Source organism: Galeopterus variegatus, unplaced genomic scaffold (genome assembly GCF_000696425.1).
Source record: "Galeopterus variegatus unplaced genomic scaffold, G_variegatus-3.0.2 Scaffold103, whole genome shotgun sequence".
Classification (NCBI taxonomy): domain Eukaryota; kingdom Metazoa; phylum Chordata; class Mammalia; order Dermoptera; family Cynocephalidae; genus Galeopterus; species Galeopterus variegatus.
Window position 1 is genome coordinate 701433 of NW_007726214.1, and position 23345 is coordinate 724777.

At 36.6% G+C, this 23345-nt stretch overlaps 1 protein-coding gene across 1 annotated transcript in view; it reads right to left on the reverse strand.

The window, feature by feature from the left end:
* RPRD2 (regulation of nuclear pre-mRNA domain containing 2) overlaps positions 1-23345 on the reverse strand; it is a 97527-nt gene that overhangs the window by 15597 nt on the left and 58585 nt on the right. Inside the window, exons 3-6 of the mRNA XM_008584894.1 lie at positions 11898-11998; positions 10943-11020; positions 9633-9692; positions 8162-8337 (exon numbers count right to left, since the gene is read on the reverse strand). Of these exons, the coding sequence (XP_008583116.1) occupies positions 8162-8337; positions 9633-9692; positions 10943-11020; positions 11898-11998 (415 nt within the window). The remainder of the gene's footprint in view (positions 1-8161; positions 8338-9632; positions 9693-10942; positions 11021-11897; positions 11999-23345) is intronic.

Consider the following 23345-nt stretch of genomic DNA (forward strand, 5'->3'; position numbering starts at 1 on the left):
AAAAAAAAAGTAAATAACTATGATTAATATGTCCTTAAAAAGAGAAAAATCTCTCCCCCTTCCTTTCTTGAACAATTCACTCCAAAACCCATTAGCTGGAGCTGAGGGGAAAGAACTGGTGGCCTAGAGTGAGACAATGGAGCCAAAGTGTGTGAGAAAAACATCTTCATTGGAGGGAGGCATTGTAAGGGACGTTGGAGCCAAAGGAGGACAAAGAGAAAGCCCACAGAGGTAGCTGGGGAGGGATAGAAGTGCTGGGCATTGGCTACACACAAGCAGATTGATTAAACACGTGAAATATATTGAAGATAAACAGAGCAAGGTTTTGCACTTTTAGAAAAAGCAATTAGAAATGAGAAAAAGGGAGAAAACTAAAACAAATCTGTGATGTATTGGAATTAGAGATAAGAGTGCAAATTCATGGTTTTCAATATAAATAGATGTAGAAATAAATATAAAAGCAAATGTTTGTGTATATAGGTTAAATACACACACACGCGCGCGCGCGCGCACACACACACACACACACATATTTCCTAGCTCTGTACACTGATAGGGTCTGGCAGCAGTGACATCCCAACTGCAATGAGTACACCTAGTGCTTAGATCTTGGTTTCTGAATATGGTTTTTCAATAAGAGGCCTTCAATAAAAGGCTTTCAATAAAAGGGCTTCCTGGAAAAATGACTGATTCCAGGGCTGGGCAGGGAAAGTACAGGATAAGCCTGGAATACCTTGTTCCAAAAGTAAGGAAGTGATCAAAAAAGGACGGCAACATGTCAAAAGTACACAGAAAGGAGCTTGAAAAGAGATCCCAGGAGCCAAATCTTGGCCAATTTCAGCATCAAAGAAAATATTGGTAGTAATAAATCAAAACATTGAATAAACAGGACTCTACAAATCCATGCTTATATAAATAAATGAATAAACTGAAAGTCTGATAAGGAACAAGATATTTATGTAGTTTCAAAATACCTCTCCAGAGAAACATTCACTAATTACTACATTAATTTCCTAGGGCTGTGATAACAAAGTATTACAAAACGGGTGACTTAAAACAACAGAAATTTATTGTTTCCTAATTGTGGAGTCCAAAATCAAGATGTCAGAAGGGATGCTCCCTCTGAGACTGGGCAGAATCCTTCCTTGCCTTTTCCCGGCTTCTGTTGGTAACCATTGATCCTTGGTGTTCCTTGGCTTGCAGCTACATCACTCCATTATCTGCCTCTGTTTTCACATGATGTTCTACCTGTGTCTGTGTCCAATTTCTCTCTTTTTATAAAGGATACCAGTTATATTAGATTAAGGCCCACTCTAATGATCTCATCTTTACTTGATTATATCTGCAAATACTCTATTTCTAAATAAGGTCACATTTATACATGTAACTGGAAGTTAGGGGTTCAACAAATCTTTTGGGGGGACAAAATTCAACCCATAACAATTACTTACCAAGGGAAAACTTTACAATGGACAAACCTGGAAGATGCCACAATAATCAAGATATCAAAGGGCTAAGTTTCAATTTAAAAAAAATATCAAATGGAACACTACATGTAGTAAGATAAATCAAACTTGTCTGACAACTGAGAGGATGAAATAAGAATATAGAATCACTTCTGCCACATTCTTTCTAAAAATTCATAATCTGATCCCAAAGAAATATCAGATAAATTCAAACTGGGGAACATTGTACAAAATATTTTATTTATAATCTTCAAACATATTTAGGTCATTAAAGTCAAGAAAAAAACTGAGGAAACGTTCCATATCAAAGGAAAATAAAGAGAGATGACAACCAAATGCAACCTGTGATTCTGGAAAGAATGTTTTGCTATAAAAACTGGTCAATCTGAATACAGTCTGAGGATTACATTATAAGAGTGTGTCAATATATCAATTAATTTCCTGATTAAACAGCTACATCTTATAGTTACGTAGAAATATATGTCCAGTAGGAAATACACGTTAAAATATTTGGAGTGATGGGGTATAAGCAACTTATTTTCAAATGATTCAGGGAAAAAAATAAAAGGTATTTATATTATACTTAAGATATTTCTTTAAGTTTGAGATTGTTTCAAAATTAAAAAATAAAGACAAAAAAACAAAATGAAAAAGAGGAAAAGATGAAGAAAACAGATGAAGACTGAATTTTGCCAGAAAATTGAATTCTTTCTTTCTTTTTTTTTTTTTCCTTTTTGTCTTTTTTCATGTCCAGCAACGGATGGCAACCCTCAGTGTCGCGCCCGTACCGGACTGGGACCGGCCACGGGATCGCAACCCTCGGTGTTGCTCCCACACCTCGCTCAGCCAGTGAGCGGGAACCGGTCTGTATGTGGGATCCGAACCCTCGGCAGGAGCGCCACCGCGCTCACAAGCGGCGCACTGTAGCAGTGCGCCACCGGGCCGGCCCAAAATACCTTATTTATTTATTTATTTATTTATTTATTTTTGAGACCAGCCGCACCACGCTCAGCCAGTGAGTGCACCAGCGGTCATCTCTATATAGGATCCGAACCCGCGGCGGGAGCGCTGCTGTGCTCCCAGTGCAGCACTCTCCCGAGTGCGCCACGGGCTGGGCCCCTGAATTCTTTCTAAAAAGGAATCAAATGGCAATTCTAGAACTGAAAAATAAGCCAACTAAAAATTAACAGATGGGCTTAACAACAAGAAAGATTCTACAGAACAGAATATTAATGAATTAGAAGACTAGTTGACAGAAAATATCTAGAAAGTACAGAGAGAAAAAGGATGGAAAATTCAGAAAGGAATATAAAAAGACATCTGGAACACAATGAGATCTAGTATACATATTAACAGAGTTCTGAGAGAAGAGGAAAGTGAATGGAATAAAAGCAATACTTGAGATAACAGATGAGAAGTTTCAAAAGTTTATGAAAAACATGAAGCCATTTGTTATGGCTGAATTGTCTCTATCCCCAACCCCAAATTCATATGCTGAAATCCTAATCCTTAGTACCCCAGAATGTGACCTTATGAGATGGGATTTTTATAGAGGTAATCAAGTTAAGTGAGGTATTAGGATGGGCCATATCCAATATGACTGGTATCCTTATAAAAGGGGGAAATCTGGACACAGAGACAAACACAAAGGGAAGATGATGTGAAGAGACAGAGGGAGAAGATGGCCATCTACAAGCCAAAGAGGCTGTTTTTCCTTCAACAGCCCTTAGAAAGAAACAACCCTATTGACACCTTGATTTTGGACTTCTAACCTGCAGAATAATGAGACAAGAAATTAATGCTCTTTAAAGCCATCCAGTCTGAGACACTTCATTATGGCAGCCCTAGCAAACTAATACACCACTGATTCAAAAAGTTCTGCAACCCCAAGCCAGGTAAATACAAAGAAGACCACATCTAGGCACATCATTGTATAACTACTGAAAAACAAAGAGAACATACTAATAGCAGCCAGAGAAAAAAAGACATATGAATACTTTATTCAAAGAAGCAACAAGACTAATGCCTGATTTCTCACTGAAATGAACACCTACAAGACAACAGATAGAATAATGTCTTTAAAATGTTAAAATGACCGCTAACCTAGAATTCTATACCCAGTGGAAAAAGACATTTCAAATAAGCATATTTAGAGAGTTTGCTACTATCTTATCTGTAGTAAAAAAAAAAAAAAAAAAAAATTAAAGAATATTCTTTAGCAGAGAGAAAATTATCCCAGGTGGAAGGTCAAAGATCCAGACATTAAGGCAGAGCAATATAAATAAGTCTAAATAAAATGTCTACACATATATATTAGGGCTGGCCCATGGCTCACTTGGGAGAATGTGGTGCTGATAAAACCAAGACCAAGGGTTTGGATCCCTATATAGGGAGGCTGGTAAGCTCACTTGGGAGAGTATGGTGCTGACAGCACCAAGTCAAGAGTTAAGATCCCCTTACTGGTCATCTTTAAAAAAAATAAATAATAATAAGTCTCTCTCTATATATAAATTAAAGTATACAACCGTAAAAACATTTAAGATATAAAGGTTGGATGGTGGATGCAGTTCCTTTGGTGATACCGCTAAGGAACTCAAAAGCAGCAGTAGCTAGGAAGCTAAAGATCTGAGCAGAGATTTCAGCATCTGCCCAGTGCTAGGGAGGTAAGAGTTTAGAGTTTATGTCTTGTTAAGCTATAGAGAAGCTACATTCAATATCTTCACTTTGTCTTAGGAGTAAGGACCATGTCCAGGACTAAGGGCTATATCCAAACAAACCCACACTAATAAAGTCTAAAACCAAGCCTTTACATTATAGTGATTTGCTGATATTTAAACGATTACCAGAAAAAAACTCAACACCTTTTAAAGAAAAATGACACTATTTACAATCTTCGCAATATTACCCAAAGTGTCCACTATAAAATAATTAGACATTCAAAGAGAATATACATATTAAAAATATTAAAATATCAAAAAAATTAAGGAAAAAACAGTCAACAAGAGTATACCTAGAGATGAGTTAGAAACATTAACAGACCAGGTCTTTAAAACAGTGATTTTAAGTATGTTGAAGAATTTATATGAAAAGATGAAGAATGGGTAAACAGATGGGAAATCTCAATTGAGAAAAGAAACTCTACAAAAGAACCATATGAAAATTCTAGAACTGAAAAATACAAAATCTGAAATAAAAAACTCACTGGATAGGTTTTCTTAAAATTAAGGCTCAGTGGGGCCGGCCCGGTGGCACACTTCTATAGTGCGCCGCTTGGGGAGTGCGGTGGCGCTCCCGCCGAGGGTTCGGATCCCACATACGGACCGGCCGTTCACTGGCTGAGCGAGGGGTGGGAGCAACACCGAGGGTTGCGATCCCGTGGCCGGTCCTGGTCCGGTACGGGCACGACACTGAGGGTTGCCATCCGTTGCCGGTCATAAAAAAAAAAAAAAAAATTAAGGCTCAGGGAGCCCCCACCAGGAAAAAAAAAAAAAAAAAAAGGCCACGGGGCCCCCAACAGGGAAAAAAAAAAAAAAAAAAAGGCCACGGGGCCCCCAACAGGGAAAAAAAAAAAAAAAAAAAGGCCACGGGGCCCCCAACAGGGAAAAAAAAAAAAAAAAAAAGGCCACGGGGCCCCCAACAGGGAAAAAAAAAAAAAAAAAAAGGCCACGGGGCCCCCAACAGGGAAAAAAAAAAAAAAAAAAAGGCCACGGGGCCCCCAACAGGGAAAAAAAAAAAAAAAAAAAGGCCACGGGGCCCCCAACAGGGAAAAAAAAAAAAAAAAAAAGGCCACGGGGCCCCCAACAGGGAAAAAAAAAAAAAAAAAAAGGCCACGGGGCCCCCAACAGGGAAAAAAAAAAAAAAAAAAAGGCCACGGGGCCCCCAACAGGGAAAAAAAAAAAAAAAAAAATTAAGGCTCAGGGAGCCCCAACCAGGATAAAAACAAAAAAAAAAAAAAAAAAATACATCTAGGCACAGTTGGCTTATTACAAGGGAGGACAGAATGAAATAACATATTTAGGTAATGAAAGAAAATTTTTTTCAACTTATTTATTTATTTTTTTTGGCAACTGGCCGGTCTGGGGATCCAAACCCTTGACCTTGGTGTCATCAGCACCATGCCCTCCCCCAAGTGAGCTAACTGGCCAACCCTCAACTTAGAATTCTATATCCAGAGAAAATATTTCTCAAAAATGAAGGTAAACTAAAACATTTTGAGATAAACAAAATCTGAGAAAGTCATCACCAGTAGTCCTGAAGTACAAGAAAAGCTGAAACATATATAAAAGATATAACAATAGCATAAAGACCCGTGGGAGAGGAAGGAAATGGAATTATACTATTGTACACTTACATTGCACATGAAGTGATATAATATGCTTTGAAAAGTTAGGGATGCACATTGTAATCCCTATAGCAACCACTAAGTGGGGAGGCGTGGAGAAGAGGAGCTGAAAGAATGGAGGGGGTGGGGTGGGAGAGGAAGGGAGAAAGCAAGCATGTGCATAGGAGCAAAAATAGGAGACAGATGGAATCTTAAAATTATTTGATTAATCAAAAACAAAAAACCCAAACCAAACAAAAACCCAGGAAAGTATCAACAAAGAAACAGGACAGATAACGCAAATAGAAAACAAATATCAAGATGGTAGACTCAAACCGAAACATATCAATAAATAGACCATGCACTTCAATTACAAGTCAAACATTGTCAGACTGAATTAAAAGATAACAATAAAACAAAAACAAGATCCAACTATATGCTATTTGCAAAAGACACACTTAAATGTAAAAAAACTTATGGAATGCAACTTAGAGGGAAATTTATTGTATTAAATGTATACATTTTAGAAAGGCTGAAAATCAATGATCTAAGACATCTTTAAACATAAGAACACAGAAAACTTCTCTCTCACAAATGCTTTTTTGAGAAATTACTTGAGAACACTCCAGCAAAACAGGTGAGAAAACCAAGAAAATAAGACATGGAATCTGGAAGACAGAGGACTTAATGCAGAACAATCCAAAACAGAAGCAGGGAGATGGAAGTTCAGGTAGGGAGATCTCTGGGAAGAGCAGGGATTCAGAATAGCTGATGTTCGAGAATTTTTAAAATTCTAGGAAAAAACCAAAAACCTTTAGTATAACCATTGTTACCACAAGACCTTGCAGTGAACAATGTTTATATTTACATTAATTTTTTCAAATTCATTTTCAATCTTTAGAGCAAGGAAGTAAGAAGAATTAATTATGATTACAGAATGGAATGTAAATACTATCAACTTTTTTTTTTTTTTTTGTCTTTTTTGTGATAGGTAAGGGGACGCAACCCTTGGCTTGGTGTCGTCTGCACCGCGCTCAGCCAGTGAGCGCACCGGCCATCCCTATATAGGATCTGAACCCGCGGCGGGAGCGTCACTGTGCTCCCAGCGCTGCACTTTCCCGAGTGCGCCACGGGGCTGGCCCAATATTATCAACTTTGACAATGCAAAAGTAAAATACAGGTTGGCTGGTTAGCTCAGTTGGTTACAGTGTGCTGCTATAACACCAAGGTCAAGGGTTCAGATCCCCATACCGGCCAGTCATAAAAAAAAAAAAAAAAAAAAAAAAGAAAAAAAAAAAAGTGTAGTCGACTGAAGCTGCGAAATTGAAGAGATAAATGAAAAATAATGGGAAAGAATAAGGATGTTCATATCCAAATTTTACGAAGTGGGGAGTCTAGAGATAATGGTGAAAAGACAGTATATATATATAGTACTTCAATTTACAAAGGTAATCAACAGATTTTAAATGGTTATACAATATCGGGAGAAGTTCACCTATAAACTAAAGAGTATAAACTAAATCCACATTTGTCATACCAAGAAGTTAACTGATATTTCTAAAATAGGATGAATCAAGAAAGAACAATATGGGCAAATTATTTACAAATATGAAAGTAAATGCCAGAAAAAGAAAGCTAAATGAGTTAAAAGAGATTGCATCTAGGAAGTGGGACTGAGACCTATAGTACCATATGCTTTTATGACTATACAGAGTGATTAAAACTTTTTTTTTAAGATGACCGTAAGGGGACCTTAACCCTTGACTTGGTGTTGTCAGCAGCATGCTCTCCCAAGTGAGCTAACCGGCCATCCCTATATAGGGATCCGAACCCATGGACTTGGTGTTATCAGCACCACACTCTCCCAAGTGAGCCATGTGCCGGCCCAAAACTTAAAAAAAAAAAATTAAAAAACAGATTCTTTCAGAGTCCACTGGACAAATGCTCACTTATCACCTACTTCCCCTTCTGGTGGAGGCAGAAAGAAAGAGGGTTCTTAATTCAGCCAATTTACATGGCATTTTAGTTAACAAGATGTTTTCATACTGTTTTTGTTTTTTGTCTTTTTTTAAAAAAGTATATATACTTCTGCCCAGTTTTATATCCTGTAACAGTAACTTAGCACAGTCCCCCTGAAATGTTAACACATTAGGTCTTAGTAAAGTATAATGATTAGGATATGTATGAGCTTTACTGTCAGAAAGACTCAAGTCTTAACCTAGACTACATCACTTACTAGCTATATTATTGTCTTGAATATGTTTATCAACCCTCTTCAAAAGTAATTTCTTCCTAATAGAGTTAGATAACATACATAAATAGTCTCTGACATATGGTAAGTATTCAATATAAGATAGCTTTAATTACTACTTACGTTGGCCACAACTTTTACTTCTTTGTACTGTGCTTCATAGAAAACTCCAGCATTTTCCAGTGCTTCTGTTAATGAGGGCCCGTTTTTCACCTGCTTATCTAATCCATTCACAAATTCCTCTAGCTTGGAGCTTGCCTCTTCAAATTCTTTGGAGAACTTCTTTCCACCTGTTTTATCTAAAATAAGAGAAAAAGAATTCATTTCAGCATTAAAAAAAAAAAGTTAAAAATTCAATCTTTGGAAATAACTCCTCTCTGTGAACCTGTTCTTGCTGCCTTAGTGTATAATATTCTTAGTCTCATAGTTTTATCTTTTTTTTTAAAAAAAGATGACTGGTAAGGGGATCTTAACCCTTGACTTGGTGTTGTAAGCACCACGCTCTCCACAGTGAGCAAACCAGCCATCCCTACATAGGGATCCGAACCTGTGGCCTTGGTGTTATCAGCACCACACTCTCCCAAGTAAGACATGGGCCAGCCCCTCATAGTTTTATCCTAAAAAAGCTTCTCCAAATCACAAAACCACAAAACAGATTATTAAAATTCTTCACAAAAGAGATCCATGCTGGAGTGAAGCAAGAGTAAAGGCACTTATAAGTAATGTAAAGAAAAGAAAGTTCAACAAAGTTTGTTGATTACATCTTTTCTTTACAAATTTGATGCCACATTGCAACTTAGGAATAACAGAATGAGGATCAATTCTGTTCACTTATACCATAACTTTTGCATTGCAGAAGGTAATAAGATAAATCTCTTAGTAAACTAAGATTCAGAAAAGTAAAGTGACCTCTGTGTGTATATCACACTAAAAATTATTCTTTCCTATGTGAAAAAGATCCTTGATAATTTGATAAATATACTTCTTTCCCAGTGACTTCTAGAATATGGCTTTGGATATGGGTATAAATTTTGGCTTTGCCTTTTATGAGCTGTATAACTTGGGCAAGCTACTCATCTCCTTATGAAGCCTCAGATTTCTCATGTATAAAATAGAATTTTTTAGTATGCTTCTGGGTGTTGTTCACTTTTCCTCAGTCAGGGATATCAATGATCAATTCTCACTTCAAAACCACATTTTCAGTTATATACTTAAAAAGATCTTTTCCCTTAATTATTCAAAGCTAACTTATAAATACAAGGTTAAAACAGACAAAGGTCCATTTATATTTTAATTTTGGATAGATAAATTTTCGTTTAGCAGAGCTTCATAGAAAGATGAACCCCTTGTTGGCATAAATTCAATACAGAACTCAGCTGGTAATACATATTGTGGAAGAAGGTTATTTCTTTCAGTAGAGGAACATATAAAACGACAAGCAATCTAATGCCAATCTGAATTCCTTGAGAACAATTCAAGCATGTTTAAAACCTAACTGACATACAATTAGATAAATACAAATCTTGCTGAACTATACAGGTAACTGTAACACAAAAGGGGTGAACAATGCTTTGCTATATTAAACATATTCTACAACTTACTCGAAATTCAGCAACTATCTTAGACTTGAGAGCAGCTTTTGGATTTGTGGATGCTGTTGGAATTAAACAGAAGGTCATTAAGAATATAGACACAAAGTATTGACTAATAGGAAAAATTCTAGCTCTACACTTAAGGGTATACTCTTTGAACATATGGCAAACATGAACATTTAAATCATAATATAATTCTTAGAATAAATAATGAACTATGAAATTTAAATACTCCCAAGCATGGTCAATATAAAAGAATTTAGATAGGCCTACACTACTTACCTCCAACAGACCCCTGAAGTCATAACATCCTAGAATTACTGATTTGGAGATACTGAGATACATAAAATACATTCTTTTCTTAGTCTAAGAGGACCTCAATACCTCAAATTAAGAGTGTTCAGGAACAGGACATCCCATTAATCCTGAGCACTGGCTGAAGAAAATTATTTACAAATGTCAACTCTATTCCTATGTATTTAGCTTTGGACTTCTTTTCTGCTGACTTGATTCACAGCAAAAATTGATAAGGAAAGCTCTAAGTACATTACCAACATGACTGAACGTTGGCTGAAATGATGACTCTTCTTGTTCTTAAGCATGCAACTCTGACCAAAAGGATATCAGAGAGCTCCCTTCATCATGATGAATGTCATATGTTCACTGGAGCAAAACCATCCCAAGTGTCTTGTTGCACCTCCCAATTCTCACTGTCTTTTACCTTGTTCCCTCCACACCTTCAAGTCTCTCTCAATATTCCTTAGTTTGCCCACAGCAGCCTATCACATGCAGTATTCCACTCCCTTGATCTCATGCTGGGTAAATATGATAAACATAACAGGAGCTCCAGTTAGAGATTGAGCTTCTGGCCAGGATTTGAGGCCCTTTTCTAATTTGGTAGAATGTATCCCCAAATCTGAAGGATTTCATGACTCCCACAGAAATGCTTCTTAATGCCTAGTCTCCTCTTCAGCTCTGTTGTTTAATGTCGGCTGCCTCTAACTTCATACATCTTTGAACCTGAGAATTAGCCTGGGCATTATCAAATATTTTTTTTCTTCTTTCAATCCCCCAACTACTCTTGAATCTTCACTTAATTAAACCCCTTTTCTGCATTTCCTTTGTTTAAAAGTGGGTTTTTAGTAGTAACTCCATGATGGCTTGTTTAGTGTAAGTCACTGGGAGCCTCCCAGGCCTGGAAAACTCAGGCTTGCCCATGGTTTATGCCAGGTACGATGTCAAATGGTCTACATTTTTCTTCTGCTCCAAAAAGAGGAGGTAATTTTATATTAGTTGAGATTTTGTTCCTTACTTTGTGATTTCTTCCACTGCTTATTCGGTTGTTTGTTCAGATTTTCTTTCAGCTGCTTCTGAGTTTTGAAAGTGGTACCTGGAAAACATTTCAGTTTTTGCAATCTGGCATTATGGGAAGCTGTTCTGTCTGTCCACTTCAGTGCCAAAGTTGTAGCATGAAAAATGGCAATCCGAGACTGTGTGATGTTTCTTTCTTTCCTTTTCTTTCATTTTTATAAAAAAATTGAAACACCCACCAGATCTAAGAAGCTGTCAAATAAACATGATTTCTATAATCAATGAAATTACCACTTCTAAAAAGAATAGGGCAGGAGGCTTTAAAATACCAGTTAACAAATTCAAATGAAGAATTTAACAGCTTCTTAGAAATATGCTATTTTTAAAGCAAATTTCTATTCCATTGATGATCATGGTAGCAGTTTGTCACTATCTTCTATTCAATGACTTAATTGCATGCATCTAATACATAAGAACAAAATTACTTTAAAAAAAAAAAAGTACATAACTTACTGCAAATCTAGATCAAAAGAGAGCCTGAAGGCTGCCAGTATATGCTTACTACCAAATATTTAATGAGAACTGAAACCCTGTCTAAAAATCCTCCAGTGGTAAAAGGACAGGGCAGTTATTTATTAAACACAAACAATGAATAGTTTGAAACTCAATTAAAGCAAATTATAGGAAAATAATCAGATGACTATCATCACTTAACATGCTTGACATTTTTTAGTCAATAAAGACAAAATCTAACCCCTTGCCCCCAAAACCAATTCTACTTAAATTTTAATTCAAACAGATCTAGACTTTTACAAGTATTTAATTTTAAACAAAAACAACCAGATCTAAAACTTTATTTTTCATTATTATGCAACAGGACCAGATCCATAAAATAAAATATATGTAATTGTAAAGACTGCATCAAAGTTTTCTTTTAGGAGAGAAAAGACACTTACTTAAAGCTTCTCTCAATGCCACAATCATTTCTTCTGGGTACACATTTCTATCTTCCCAGATTTTAAAGATTCGTTCAACAGACTTAGAGACAGATGGATCCCTGAGAAGAAAAAGGAAGACAGAATATAAAAAAAGTTGACTTACATCCCAAACTAGAAATCTCAAAATAAGGTTGTCATCAAAATTATTTTCCAAATTTCTTCTGATGTTTATTTTTAAACAATTCTTTCTACAGTATCCTGGACTCAGGAACTCTTAACCACTTATTTAACACTTTTATCAATGACATAGAGACAGCTACGGGTGACATACTGAACTTTTTGATGACTATAAAGATGAGAGGGCTGGTCAATATGCTGACACAACTGGCATTCCAAAAGATAGGTTGAATCAAACAGATAAAATCTAATAAAAAAGAACCTGATCTGAAAAAAACAACTGCACTACTACAGGATGAGAAGACAAAGTTTAGCAATGCCATGGTTTTTTTCCTTGTGTTTTTTAAAGGTTTATTCAAAAATAATCATGGATCAATCATGTACTGTAACATGTTTTCTAAAAAACTATCACGTAATACTCTAAGAATATAAATCTAGAATGAGGGAGGTAAAGGATATTACTTTATTATGACTGGTTCACAGATGAACTTCTAAGTTCAGGTTGGCTATATTACTTCAAAAGGAAAATTGTTAAAGCAGAAGTGACTGAGAAACAATTACCAGGAGGTCAAGATTTAAATTATGTCTTATGTGGAATTGTAGAAGAAATAGAAAAAACAACACAGGGAGGGCACAACTGCTGTAAAGAGGAATCAGTACGGTGTGATCCCAGAAGGCAAAATAAGGAAAAAGGAATGAAGTTACAGGGAAAGAAATTTCATTCTAACAGATCTGCCAAAGAACAGAGAACATTCTACATTCTAACAGTTCTGTTAAAAGACAACACAGGAACCTAACCTTTCCTTAAGAGAATCCACCAAACCCATAATGAGACTGAAGTATAAGATAAACTAAGCTATATCAACCTTATGGCCTCTTCCAAACATGAGAGTCTATGAATCCATAATGTGTTCACGAAGAATTTTTTTTTTTGCCTAAGAATGGCATCTATAGGAAACAGAAAATTGTCATAAAAAAACTTTGTATTGAATCTCTAGAAAATGCAATGGACGATTCTATTCTCGTTTCTTTATTTTTTTATGCTGAGACTTTTTTTTTTCATTATAAAAGAAATACATATCTGATGTAGAACACTGAAAAAGTTATGAGGGCTGGCCAGGTAGCTCAGTTGGTTATAGCAGTGGTGTTACAACACAAAGGTCAAAGGTTCAGATCCCCGTATCAGTTAGCTGCCAAAAAAAGTTATGGAAAAGCATAAAGAAAAACTCCGTTTACCTTCACCAAATGGAGATTTACAAGAAAAGGTCTCATATATTTCCTATAAAAGCTGTTCTTGGATATTTCAGATATTTTATTGCTAGTATGACTCACTATCCTTCTTACTGCCAACTGCCCAGAGTAAAACTGATTCAGAAGTTTGTTGATGGTAAATTATCTCAAGTTTTGTTTTGTCATTTTCAAACCAGACTATTTATTATAAAGTCCTAGTAGTCATTCACCAATGTTCTCAAGTAAAATAGGCTAAAAACCAGCAATTGATATCTCCTTTCTGGTGCAACAACAGAAGATTCAAATTTTTGAATTTTAGGTTTTGCTATCATACTAGTTTAAAAATATTAAGGAAAAGATCTTTGACTTGGCTTATGCACCTTCACAGCAGCTTCTCTCCCTTTGTTGATCATCAGTACATGAATTCCCTACCCACATGGACAAAATTTATAGAAAAATTCATCATAATACTGTGGGAGAAAAAAGCATGAGTGACAGAACAGACAGCAACCAATAACAATTCAATGCTGAAAATGTAGCCTTGGTATCTTGAGGATAATAATACTGCTATAGTTGGACAGCTTAAAACGTGACTTTAGGAGTTTAGAAGTGAGGTATTAATTTAGTACAAACCCACTAAGAAAATGTACAAATAAATCTAGGGTATGATTTAGTAAAAATAGCACTAGATGGGAGAACTAAAGGTTTTAGTCCTGGCCTTAGGAAGAAGTGTTTTATTTTTTTATTTAAAAAAATTTTTTATAAAGATGACCAGTAAGGGGATCTTAACCCTTGACTTGGTGTTGTCAGCACCACGTTCTCCCAAGTAAGCTAACTGGCCATCCCCATACAGGGATCTGAACCTGGGGCTTTGGTATTATTAGCACCACACTCTCACCGAAGTGAGCCACAGGCCGGCCCTAGGAAGAAGTGTTTTAGAGGCTAGGCTTTCTCATTGTAAAATGATTTTTACTAGATAATTTCTGTCAGCTCCAAAAAACTTAACTAGGGGCTGGCTGGTTAGCTCGGTTAAAGGAAGGTGTTAATAACCAAGGTCAAGGATTCAGATCCCCGTACCAGCCAGCCACCAAAAAACTCCCACAACAACCCAAAATTCTTAACTAGATTTATTCCTTATTTACAGAAGCAAAGACCTCCTAAACTCCTACAGTTCAACCATCTCTTGTATTTAGAAATTCTCCCAAAATAAAACCAAACCAAAACCCAGAACAGCAGTTTTATTTACTTTGTGATCCTAGCCCTCTATTTAAGCCACTACTGATCACAATCTCAATTTCTACAGAATTTAGTCATTACCACAGAGAACATAAATTATAAACTTTTGTTGTTTTATTTATAAGTAAAAGAAAAAGAAAATTGGCTGGCCCTGCAGAATTGCTAGGATGTTCAACAGATGCTTCTTTTGCTAGTCCCATCCTCCCCCAACCTTTAAAACAGCAAGGTACTAACAAATTATTTCAAAGCACAAAGCTGATGAACAGTACAAGAGCAGGTGCCCAGGTGTCAGTTAAAATAAACACAACTAGGGCTGGCCAGTTAGCTCAGTCAGTTAGAGCGTGGTGCTGATAACACTAAAGTCTAGGGTTCGATCCCTACCAGCTAGCTTCCAAAAACAAACAAACAAATAAATAAAATAAAAATAAATAGAACTAAACAGCATTATCTTGTACTTCACTCATGAGAGTATCTTTCCTTTTTCAATACCTCCTTACTGAGACATTATCAGAATGGGCTACATATTACAGATTCTTAGTAGATATTTGCTAAATATCTGAATGGAAGACTAAATAATGGGTCAACTCAAAGGAGAGGCAGTCAATACGTTTTAACCAAAAACCTTGAGCTCAGAAATAGTAGATGGAGATAGATTTTCTCTCACTATAAAGACTTGAAAACTTGCTACTCTCTATCTCCTAAAATAATCCCCATTTACACAACATATCTTTCTTGTCTATGACAAATATCTTCCTCAGTGTGTCACTTGTCTTTAATATCATTGTGTTTTCTGTAATGCAGTTTAATCTTGATGTAATCAAACTGATATTTTTTTTTATTATCTGTTTTGTGTCTTAAGAGCCTTTTATTCCCTATAATCATAAAAAGATTCTTATTTCCTCCATTAAAAACATTTATATGCCAAGGTAATTCATTTGTAATATATTTCTGTGTATGGTATAGTACAGGAAAATATTTTATTTTTTTCTACATGGAAAGCATTATATCCCAGAATCTCTTATTGAAGAGTTCATCTTTCCCCCAATGTTTTATAATGCAACTTCTATTTACAAAGGTCCCACATATGTAAGGGTCCATTCTGGGATCTATGTTTTATTAAGTCTCTTTGTCTATCTTTGTACCAATATCACACTCTTTTAATGACTAGGGACCATAGTGCCATGGTCTGAACGTTTTCCCCCCAAATTCATATGTAGAAATTTTAACCCCCAAAGTGAAAGCATTAGGAGGTAAGGGCTTTGAGAGGTGATTAGTGCCCTTACAAAGGAGACTCCAGAGATCTTGTTTGCCCCTTCCACAACGTGAGGTTACAGTGAGAAGATGGCTAGCTTTCTATGAGAAAGCGGGCCTTCACCAGACACTGAATCTGCTGGTGTCTTGATCCTGGACTTTCCAGCCTCCAGAACTGTGAGAAATAAATTTCTGGGGCCGGCCCGTGGCTCACTCGGGAGAGTGCAGTGCTGATAACACCAAGGCCCCGGGTTCGGATCCCACATAGGGATGGCCGGTTCGCTCACTGGGTGAGCGTGGTGCTGACAACACCAAGTCAAGGGTTAAGATCCCCTTACCGGTCATCTTTTAAAAAAAAAAAAAAGAAAAAGAAAAAAAAGAAAAAAAAGAAATAAATTTCTGTTCTTTATAATTTATCTAGTCTTGGGTATTTTGTTATAGCAGCACAAATGAACTATGACACTGAGAATTTTTTCCCTATATATTTAGCTGGTTATTTCTGATGTACTGAAATGCTATGGATTCCCATGTGTTGATTTCTACCCAGAAACCTTGCTAAATCCTTTTTAGTCTGTAAAATTGCAAAGTCTCCATACATCTCCTTCCCCCCATTTTTAATTGCATTGATTATGGTATCACATTTTATAGTACTTCAACTACTGTAAAATAGAATTTACAAATTAAATACAAATAAAATCAATACCATTCATATTAACATTAATTTGAAATGATAAATGATATTTAGTTGAAACCAGTTGCAACATGAACACGATACTGAATGCACAGTTTTTAATTCAGCAAGCCTATACTATTATATGACAATGTGATTTTTTCACCATTTTTCTCTATTTGAACCACTGTAAAAGCTTATTTCATTGCATGTAATATTATCTCATGCCAAAATGCAATCACAAACACATGTCAACAAAGCCAGTAAAAATGAGTCACAGAACTGTTATAATAGTACAGAGGATACTAAATATGCTTACAATTATTTTAAAATTATTATAAAGTAAAATTTAAGAATTTCTCATAGACAATTCTTAAGATCTTTTAAACTACATCCATGTACCTTCCCAGAACACCTCAGCTTGTATTTAAGAAACACTGCTTTGTAGCATTCCATGGTATTTCCATCCATCCATCATCCATTTTACAAACATTACTAACCAAAGTGGCAGACTATGCACTGTGCTGGGAGCAGAGCTCAAAGTCTGGGGATAGAAGGTGGTGACAAAAATCATTTGGATCAGGGCCGGCCCATGGCTCACTTGGGAGAGTGTGGTACTGATAACACCAAGTCAAGGGTTAAGATCCCCTTACTGGTCATCTTAAAAAAAAAACAAAAAAAAAACCATTTGGATCAATTACAGTGCAGTATGTTAGGTATCATCATAGAAGAAGAGACAGGGAAGCAAAGAGGAAAAATTCTTTAATCCAGATTAGGAAGCAGAACTCAGGCAGGGAGAATTTCTTGAATATACCAAATCTTTAAGGAAGGTGAAAGGATGGACTAAGTTGAACCTTCAGGAGTTTATCACCTAATTGGGAATATTGTACTGTTCTGTGGTTTATTATACAATTAGTTCTTCTAAGCCACTAATTCAATATTGAAAAGAAACTCACTTCTTCAATTCATTTACTCAATATTGTAATTTGAAAGTCATGTTTAGTCCAAGTAAGTCTCTTCTGTGCTCTATTTCAATCTTTTTGATGGTTACATTTTGAAATTGTGAACATGACAGAAATTGTGAACATGACAGAAATTGTGAACATGACAGAAAAGTTGCATAAAACATATAAGAAGGGTCTTCAAAAAGTTAATGGATTCACATTACCTTTCAATTCCATTTTTCCATGAACTTTTTGAAGTACCCTTGTATATTGTTATAATTGTTCTATTTTATTATTATTGTTGTTAACCTCTTACTGTGCCTAATTTATGAATTAAACTTTACCATAGGTATGTATACATAGGAAAAAACACAGTATATAGCACACAGAGTTTGGTACTATCTGCAGTTTCTGGCATCCACTGGGAGTCTTGGACAGTATCCCCTCAGAGGGAACTACTGTACTGCTTGTTTATGCCTTTTCTCTTTTGTCTTGATGAGTCTCATCTAAAGTTCATCAATTTTATTATTTTCTCAAGGAACCAAGGTTTGCTTTGTTGAACTCTTCTATTATATATTTGCTTTCCCCCCCTTGTTTATTATGGTAAAATACACATACAATTTACTATCTTAACCATTTTTAAGTATACAGTTCAGTGGCAATAAATATATCCATATTGTTGTACAACCATCACCACCCATATCTCCAGAACTCTATTCATCTTGCAAAACTGAAACTCTATATCAATTAAACAATAACTCCCCATTGCCCTACCCCCAACCCCAGCCCTTGGCAACCACAATTCTACTTTCTGCCTCTACGAATTTGACTACTCTAGGTACTTTATTGTACATTTGTTTTTCATTTCATTAGTTCTTGCTCTAAATTTTATTATATCCTCCTTTCTTTGGTTTACTTTGCTCCTTTTAAGACCTTTAAAAAATTTTTATTAGCATATTAATTGTTACAAATCATATTTATTCTTTATGTCCCTTATCTAATATCTCCCTCCGTCCCCTTCCTCTCACCCCCAATAACCACAGACTTGTTCTCTTCATCTGATAAATTAACCATTCCTTTGTTGGTTTGTTGTCTGGATGATCTGTCCAGTACTGAGACAGACGTGATTAAGTCTTCCCCTATTATCATAAATCAGGCACTTCTTCTATTACTTTGGGATGTGCTTTGTGGAGAGAGAGGACCTCTGCTTTTTTTTTTTTGGTCTCCTCGTGTCAATGCAGTTGAGAGTCTGGTGTGCCATCTGCATGGTGGCTGTGACTACCTATATAGAGACTAGTTGCTTTTGCGGCAGCTGTGTCAATTGCAGTGGCTATGGTGGGCTACCTGCGTGGAAATGGTGATTTTAGTATGCTCTTTAACTGGGTGTGGCTGGGTTCAGCTTCCCCCGGCTCCATACCTCAGGACCCCAGCAGGGTCCAAGACAGTGGTGGTAGCTTGCCTAGTTGCTGCTGGGTTTCCACTTCCCCCAGCTCCATCAAACTTCTTGAGATGGATACTTAGCTCATCAATTTTTGGAGCACTCTGATGTTCCTTTATAAGTATTTTACATATTTTAGCCTATTTAATCCTTAAAGCATCCCTAAGAGAAAAGCTGTACTATTATTTTCATTTTGCAAATAAGGAAACTAAAGCACAGGAAAGTTGAATAAACTACTCTAACAAGAAGTAGACCCAGGATTTAAACCCAGGCAACCTGATTCCAAAGCTTGCATTCTTAACCTATAAGCTGCTGCTTCCCAAGAAAGGAGAGATACTCCAGGAAGAAAAATTCACAGGCACTTATTTTAAGGCATATGGTATGAGTTTTTTGTCTAAGGTAATGGCTCATCATTGGGACATGAGAGAGCTGGTGGCAAGGATGGGAAGGAAGGTTGAGATTTGACTATAGACGGCTTTAAGTGCCTTCCTAAGTAGCTTGGATATGGTACTGCAGGTAAAAATTCAGTGAAGGCTACTGAGTGACATGATCCCATTCTTTCATATTTTTTCAATGTCCTATTTCCTATCTTAAAGTAGTTTTATATTACTTACTTTATCATCAGTATCTTCATCTGTAAAATAAGGAAAATAAGCTTTGCCCCTAATTATATCATATAGTTGGTTTGAGAATCAAAGATAACAAAGGTAGAAAGGGATGTAAATCATAAGCAAAAGAAAAGTATACTTTAAAGAATGATCACAGTAGTGATCTGGTAACATTAATTTGTTAATAATAATAATAGTAGGCATAATCCTCCTCCTCCTCCTCCACATCATCACAGCAACAACGAACATTTACTAAGTATTTATTATATGCCAGTCACTATTCTAAGCCCTTTAAATGTTTTAGCTTATTTAGTACCCATAGACTAAAGGGGTAGGGTGTTAACACTGGTTCTATTATACAGATAAGAGAACAGAGGCCAATTTAATTTGCCTAATGTATTAGTCCGTTTTGTGTTGCTACAACAGAATACCTGAGGACTGGGTAATTTATAAAGAACAGAGGTTTATTTGGCTTACAGTTTCTGAGGCCAAGAAGTCCAAAGTCCATGTAGTGGTGGCAACAGTGACCCAGATGGTGGAAGCAGAGAGAGCAGAGAGAGAAAGACTGCAACTAAAGTTATAGTGCTGGGAGGTGGCAGAGCCAGTATTCAAACCCATGCACACTGGTTCTGGAGCCTATGGCCTTAAACCACTATATCTCTGGACATCTGTGTGTATGTAGTCTGAAGTGAATAAAGAAGGATAAAAGAAACTGGGAAATTAGTTAGGAGGTTATTATAATAATCTATCAAATAGAGTAATAATCATAGGAACTTAAAAGGAAGGACAAAGAAACATTAACGGAAGAATCAGCCCCTGGTAACTGACTTAAGAAATGAGGAAAGAATAATTAAAGATTACTAAGGAGCTGTTATAAGATGAAAATCTCCAAGTTAGACTTAGGGGAGCTCTTTGGCAGAAGAGAAACAATACAAGACCAAGAGTCAGAAAATTCTGGGTTCTCAGGGCCAGCCCATGGCTCACCTGGGAGAGTGTGGTGCTGATAACACCAAAGCTGTGGGTTCAGATCCCTATATAGGGATGGCCGGTTGGCTCACGGGGTGAGCGTGGTGCTGACAACACCAAGTCAAAGGTTAAGATCCCCTTACCGGTCCTCTTTAAAAAAAAAAGAAAGAAAGAAAGAATCTGGGTTCTAGTTCCAGCTCTTTTACTAAATTGTTTTTTTACTTTGGGCAATTTCTTAACTGCTCTGGGCTTCAGTTTTCTCATTTTGTAAAAAGGAATAATAAAATCCAATCTGCTTATCTGCAAAGTTGGTTACTGTGAGTTTCAAATAACACTTAAATATCAATTTTTGGTTTATAACATATTTTCACATAAATTGTACAAGTAGGACTTTATACAAATTAAGGCATTTTGTTTTAGACACTCTCAGCTGAATTTCATCATTTAACACTCAAGTAGTAATTCTCAGAATGTAATAAAAGACACAGTAAAAAATCTAGATACAGATACAGCAGTTATTATAATAAGAGTAACAGTAATCCATCAGTCAGTCTCCAAGAAAAAAAGTGTATGAAAGCAGTAAAGGGGGTTCGGTCTTAACAGTTTAGTTAAAAAGTGAAAGAATAACTGCCAAAATCCAAACTTCCAAATGGTTTTAAGACTTTCTTCACTAACCAATGATTTGCTCAGAGGTCATGAGAAACCCTTCTCACAGTGGATTGATTTCACGGTGCCAAGCTCACTGTTCACCCAAAATCTGTCAAGAAAAATCTCTTCCCAAGAAAAATCATGTATATAATTCTTAGAGTCAATAAAAACACATTAAGCTGTTTTATAACAATAAGCACAAATTCATTTTTCAGTTCAATTAAAGAAGAAAATTTAAAAGCACAACTGCCTTTTATGAAAACCTAGGATAATGACAGGATTTCAGAAAGCTCCACCTTTATCAAGATACACCTTACTGTCACAGTCCTGACAGAATACAAGCAAACCTCCAGTTCTCAAAGGGATTCTTCTACAATCTATAAATAACTTACCGAACTCACTGCTGGCAGCGGAGTAGTCCATAGTTTCCCAAGAGATAACTAAACTCTGACATTCATAGACACTCCTTGTGCTTACTGTCACAGTCCTGACAGAATACAAGCAAACCTCCAGTTCTCAAAGGGATTCTTCTACAATCTATAAATAACTTACCGAAGTCACTGCTGGCAGCAGAGTAGTCCATAGTTTCCCAAGAGATAACTAAACTCTGACATTCATAGACACTCCTTGTGCTTCAAAGTGAAGTTTCAACTATTCTGTTCTCACAATGATGTACATTCAGATAAACTGGCATTTTTGTCCCACAGCTAGGGTCTCCAGGACACAAATGGCAAATAAATATCATAGTATTGGTTTACTTTCATTTATACTCCTCCCTCTCACATATATATATTTTTATTACCATAATAACTAGTATATCTAAAACAAAATCTCCAGGTTCCTAGATTATGGAATTTCAAATCAGTGAAGAAACGATAAACTGAAATCTAATAAAAGGAACTGGAATAACTGGATAAATACTTGGGGGGAAAAAAGTTTCCTAACTTATCTGAAAACCCTCATTTCCTTCTTTGATCATATGATCGTATCTCTTATCATGTAGCCATGAGTCTCCATCCCATACCAACCTTTAATCAAGTGAAATCAAGTAACACCTTAAAAATAATAAGGAATAAAATAAATGCAGAGGTCTCTGTTAGGCTACCCGTGTCGCAAATTTAGTCATCAGATGTGTTCTGTTTGCCAGCAATATATTTGGGGGAGAAGAGGAGGCAGCTGGCTGGTTCAAACCCTTGACCTTGGTGTTATAAGACCATGCTCTAAAACCAACTGAGCTATATTGCCAGCCCCTGCCAGCAATATTTTTTTAAAAAATCTGATTTAACATTACACATGTAAAAACTTGGAGACGTCACATAAAAATCAATATTTCTGACCTAGCTTAAAAAGTGAGAAAAGTCTTTAGATGATCTGGCAGCATATATTAACACTGGACTCACATTTCTTTATGGCCATAAGCTTAGGGCTGAGTAGCTGCTGCCCTTTTAGGTGGGTTCTCACACCCAACCTATTTCACTCATCTATATTATCTCTCTAGAACTTCTAGACATTTGCCCCTCCTGAATTAAAGGGATTAAAACGAGTAGCCTTAAATTAAAAGCTAACAATTCACAAAAGGGTAGGAATCAGTCTAAAATGTAACTGAGTAGAAATTTTAAAAGGGGAAGTTGGAGGTTAGGATGGAATACTTAAGCTCAATATCTTAATATCCTCTCATTTACCATATACTTTATAATTAATTTATTTATAATCAAAAGTGTATTCTGTTTTACTAACATAGTCTTCTATTCTTGCTTCTATTACTGTTTTAAGATCTATTTTGGGCCGAGCCCATGGTGCACTCGGGAGAGTGCGGCGCTGGGAGCGCAGCGATGCTCCCGCCGTGGGTTTGGATCCTATATAGGAATGGCCGGTGTGCCACTGGCTGAGCGCGGTGTGGGCGACACCACACCAGGGGTTGCGATCCCCTTACTGGTCACAAAAAAGACAAAAAAAAAAAAAAAGATCTATTTTGATAACTGGTAGAACCCTAACCTTACTATCCTTTCAAAAAATGACCTTGGATATTATTTATCCTTCCACCACATGAAACCCTGTTGAGATTTTGACTGGGATTAGAATTTATAGATCACGGGCCGGCCCGGTGGCGCACTGGATAAGTGCGCCGCTTGGGAAGCGCGGCGGCGCTCCCGCCCGAGGGTTCGGATCCCACATGCAGACCGGTTCCCGCTCACTGGCTGAGCGAGGCGCGGGAGCAGCACCGAGGGTTGCAATACCGTTGCCGGTCCCCGGTCCGGTATGGGGGCAACACTGAGGGTTGCGATCCGTTGCCGGACA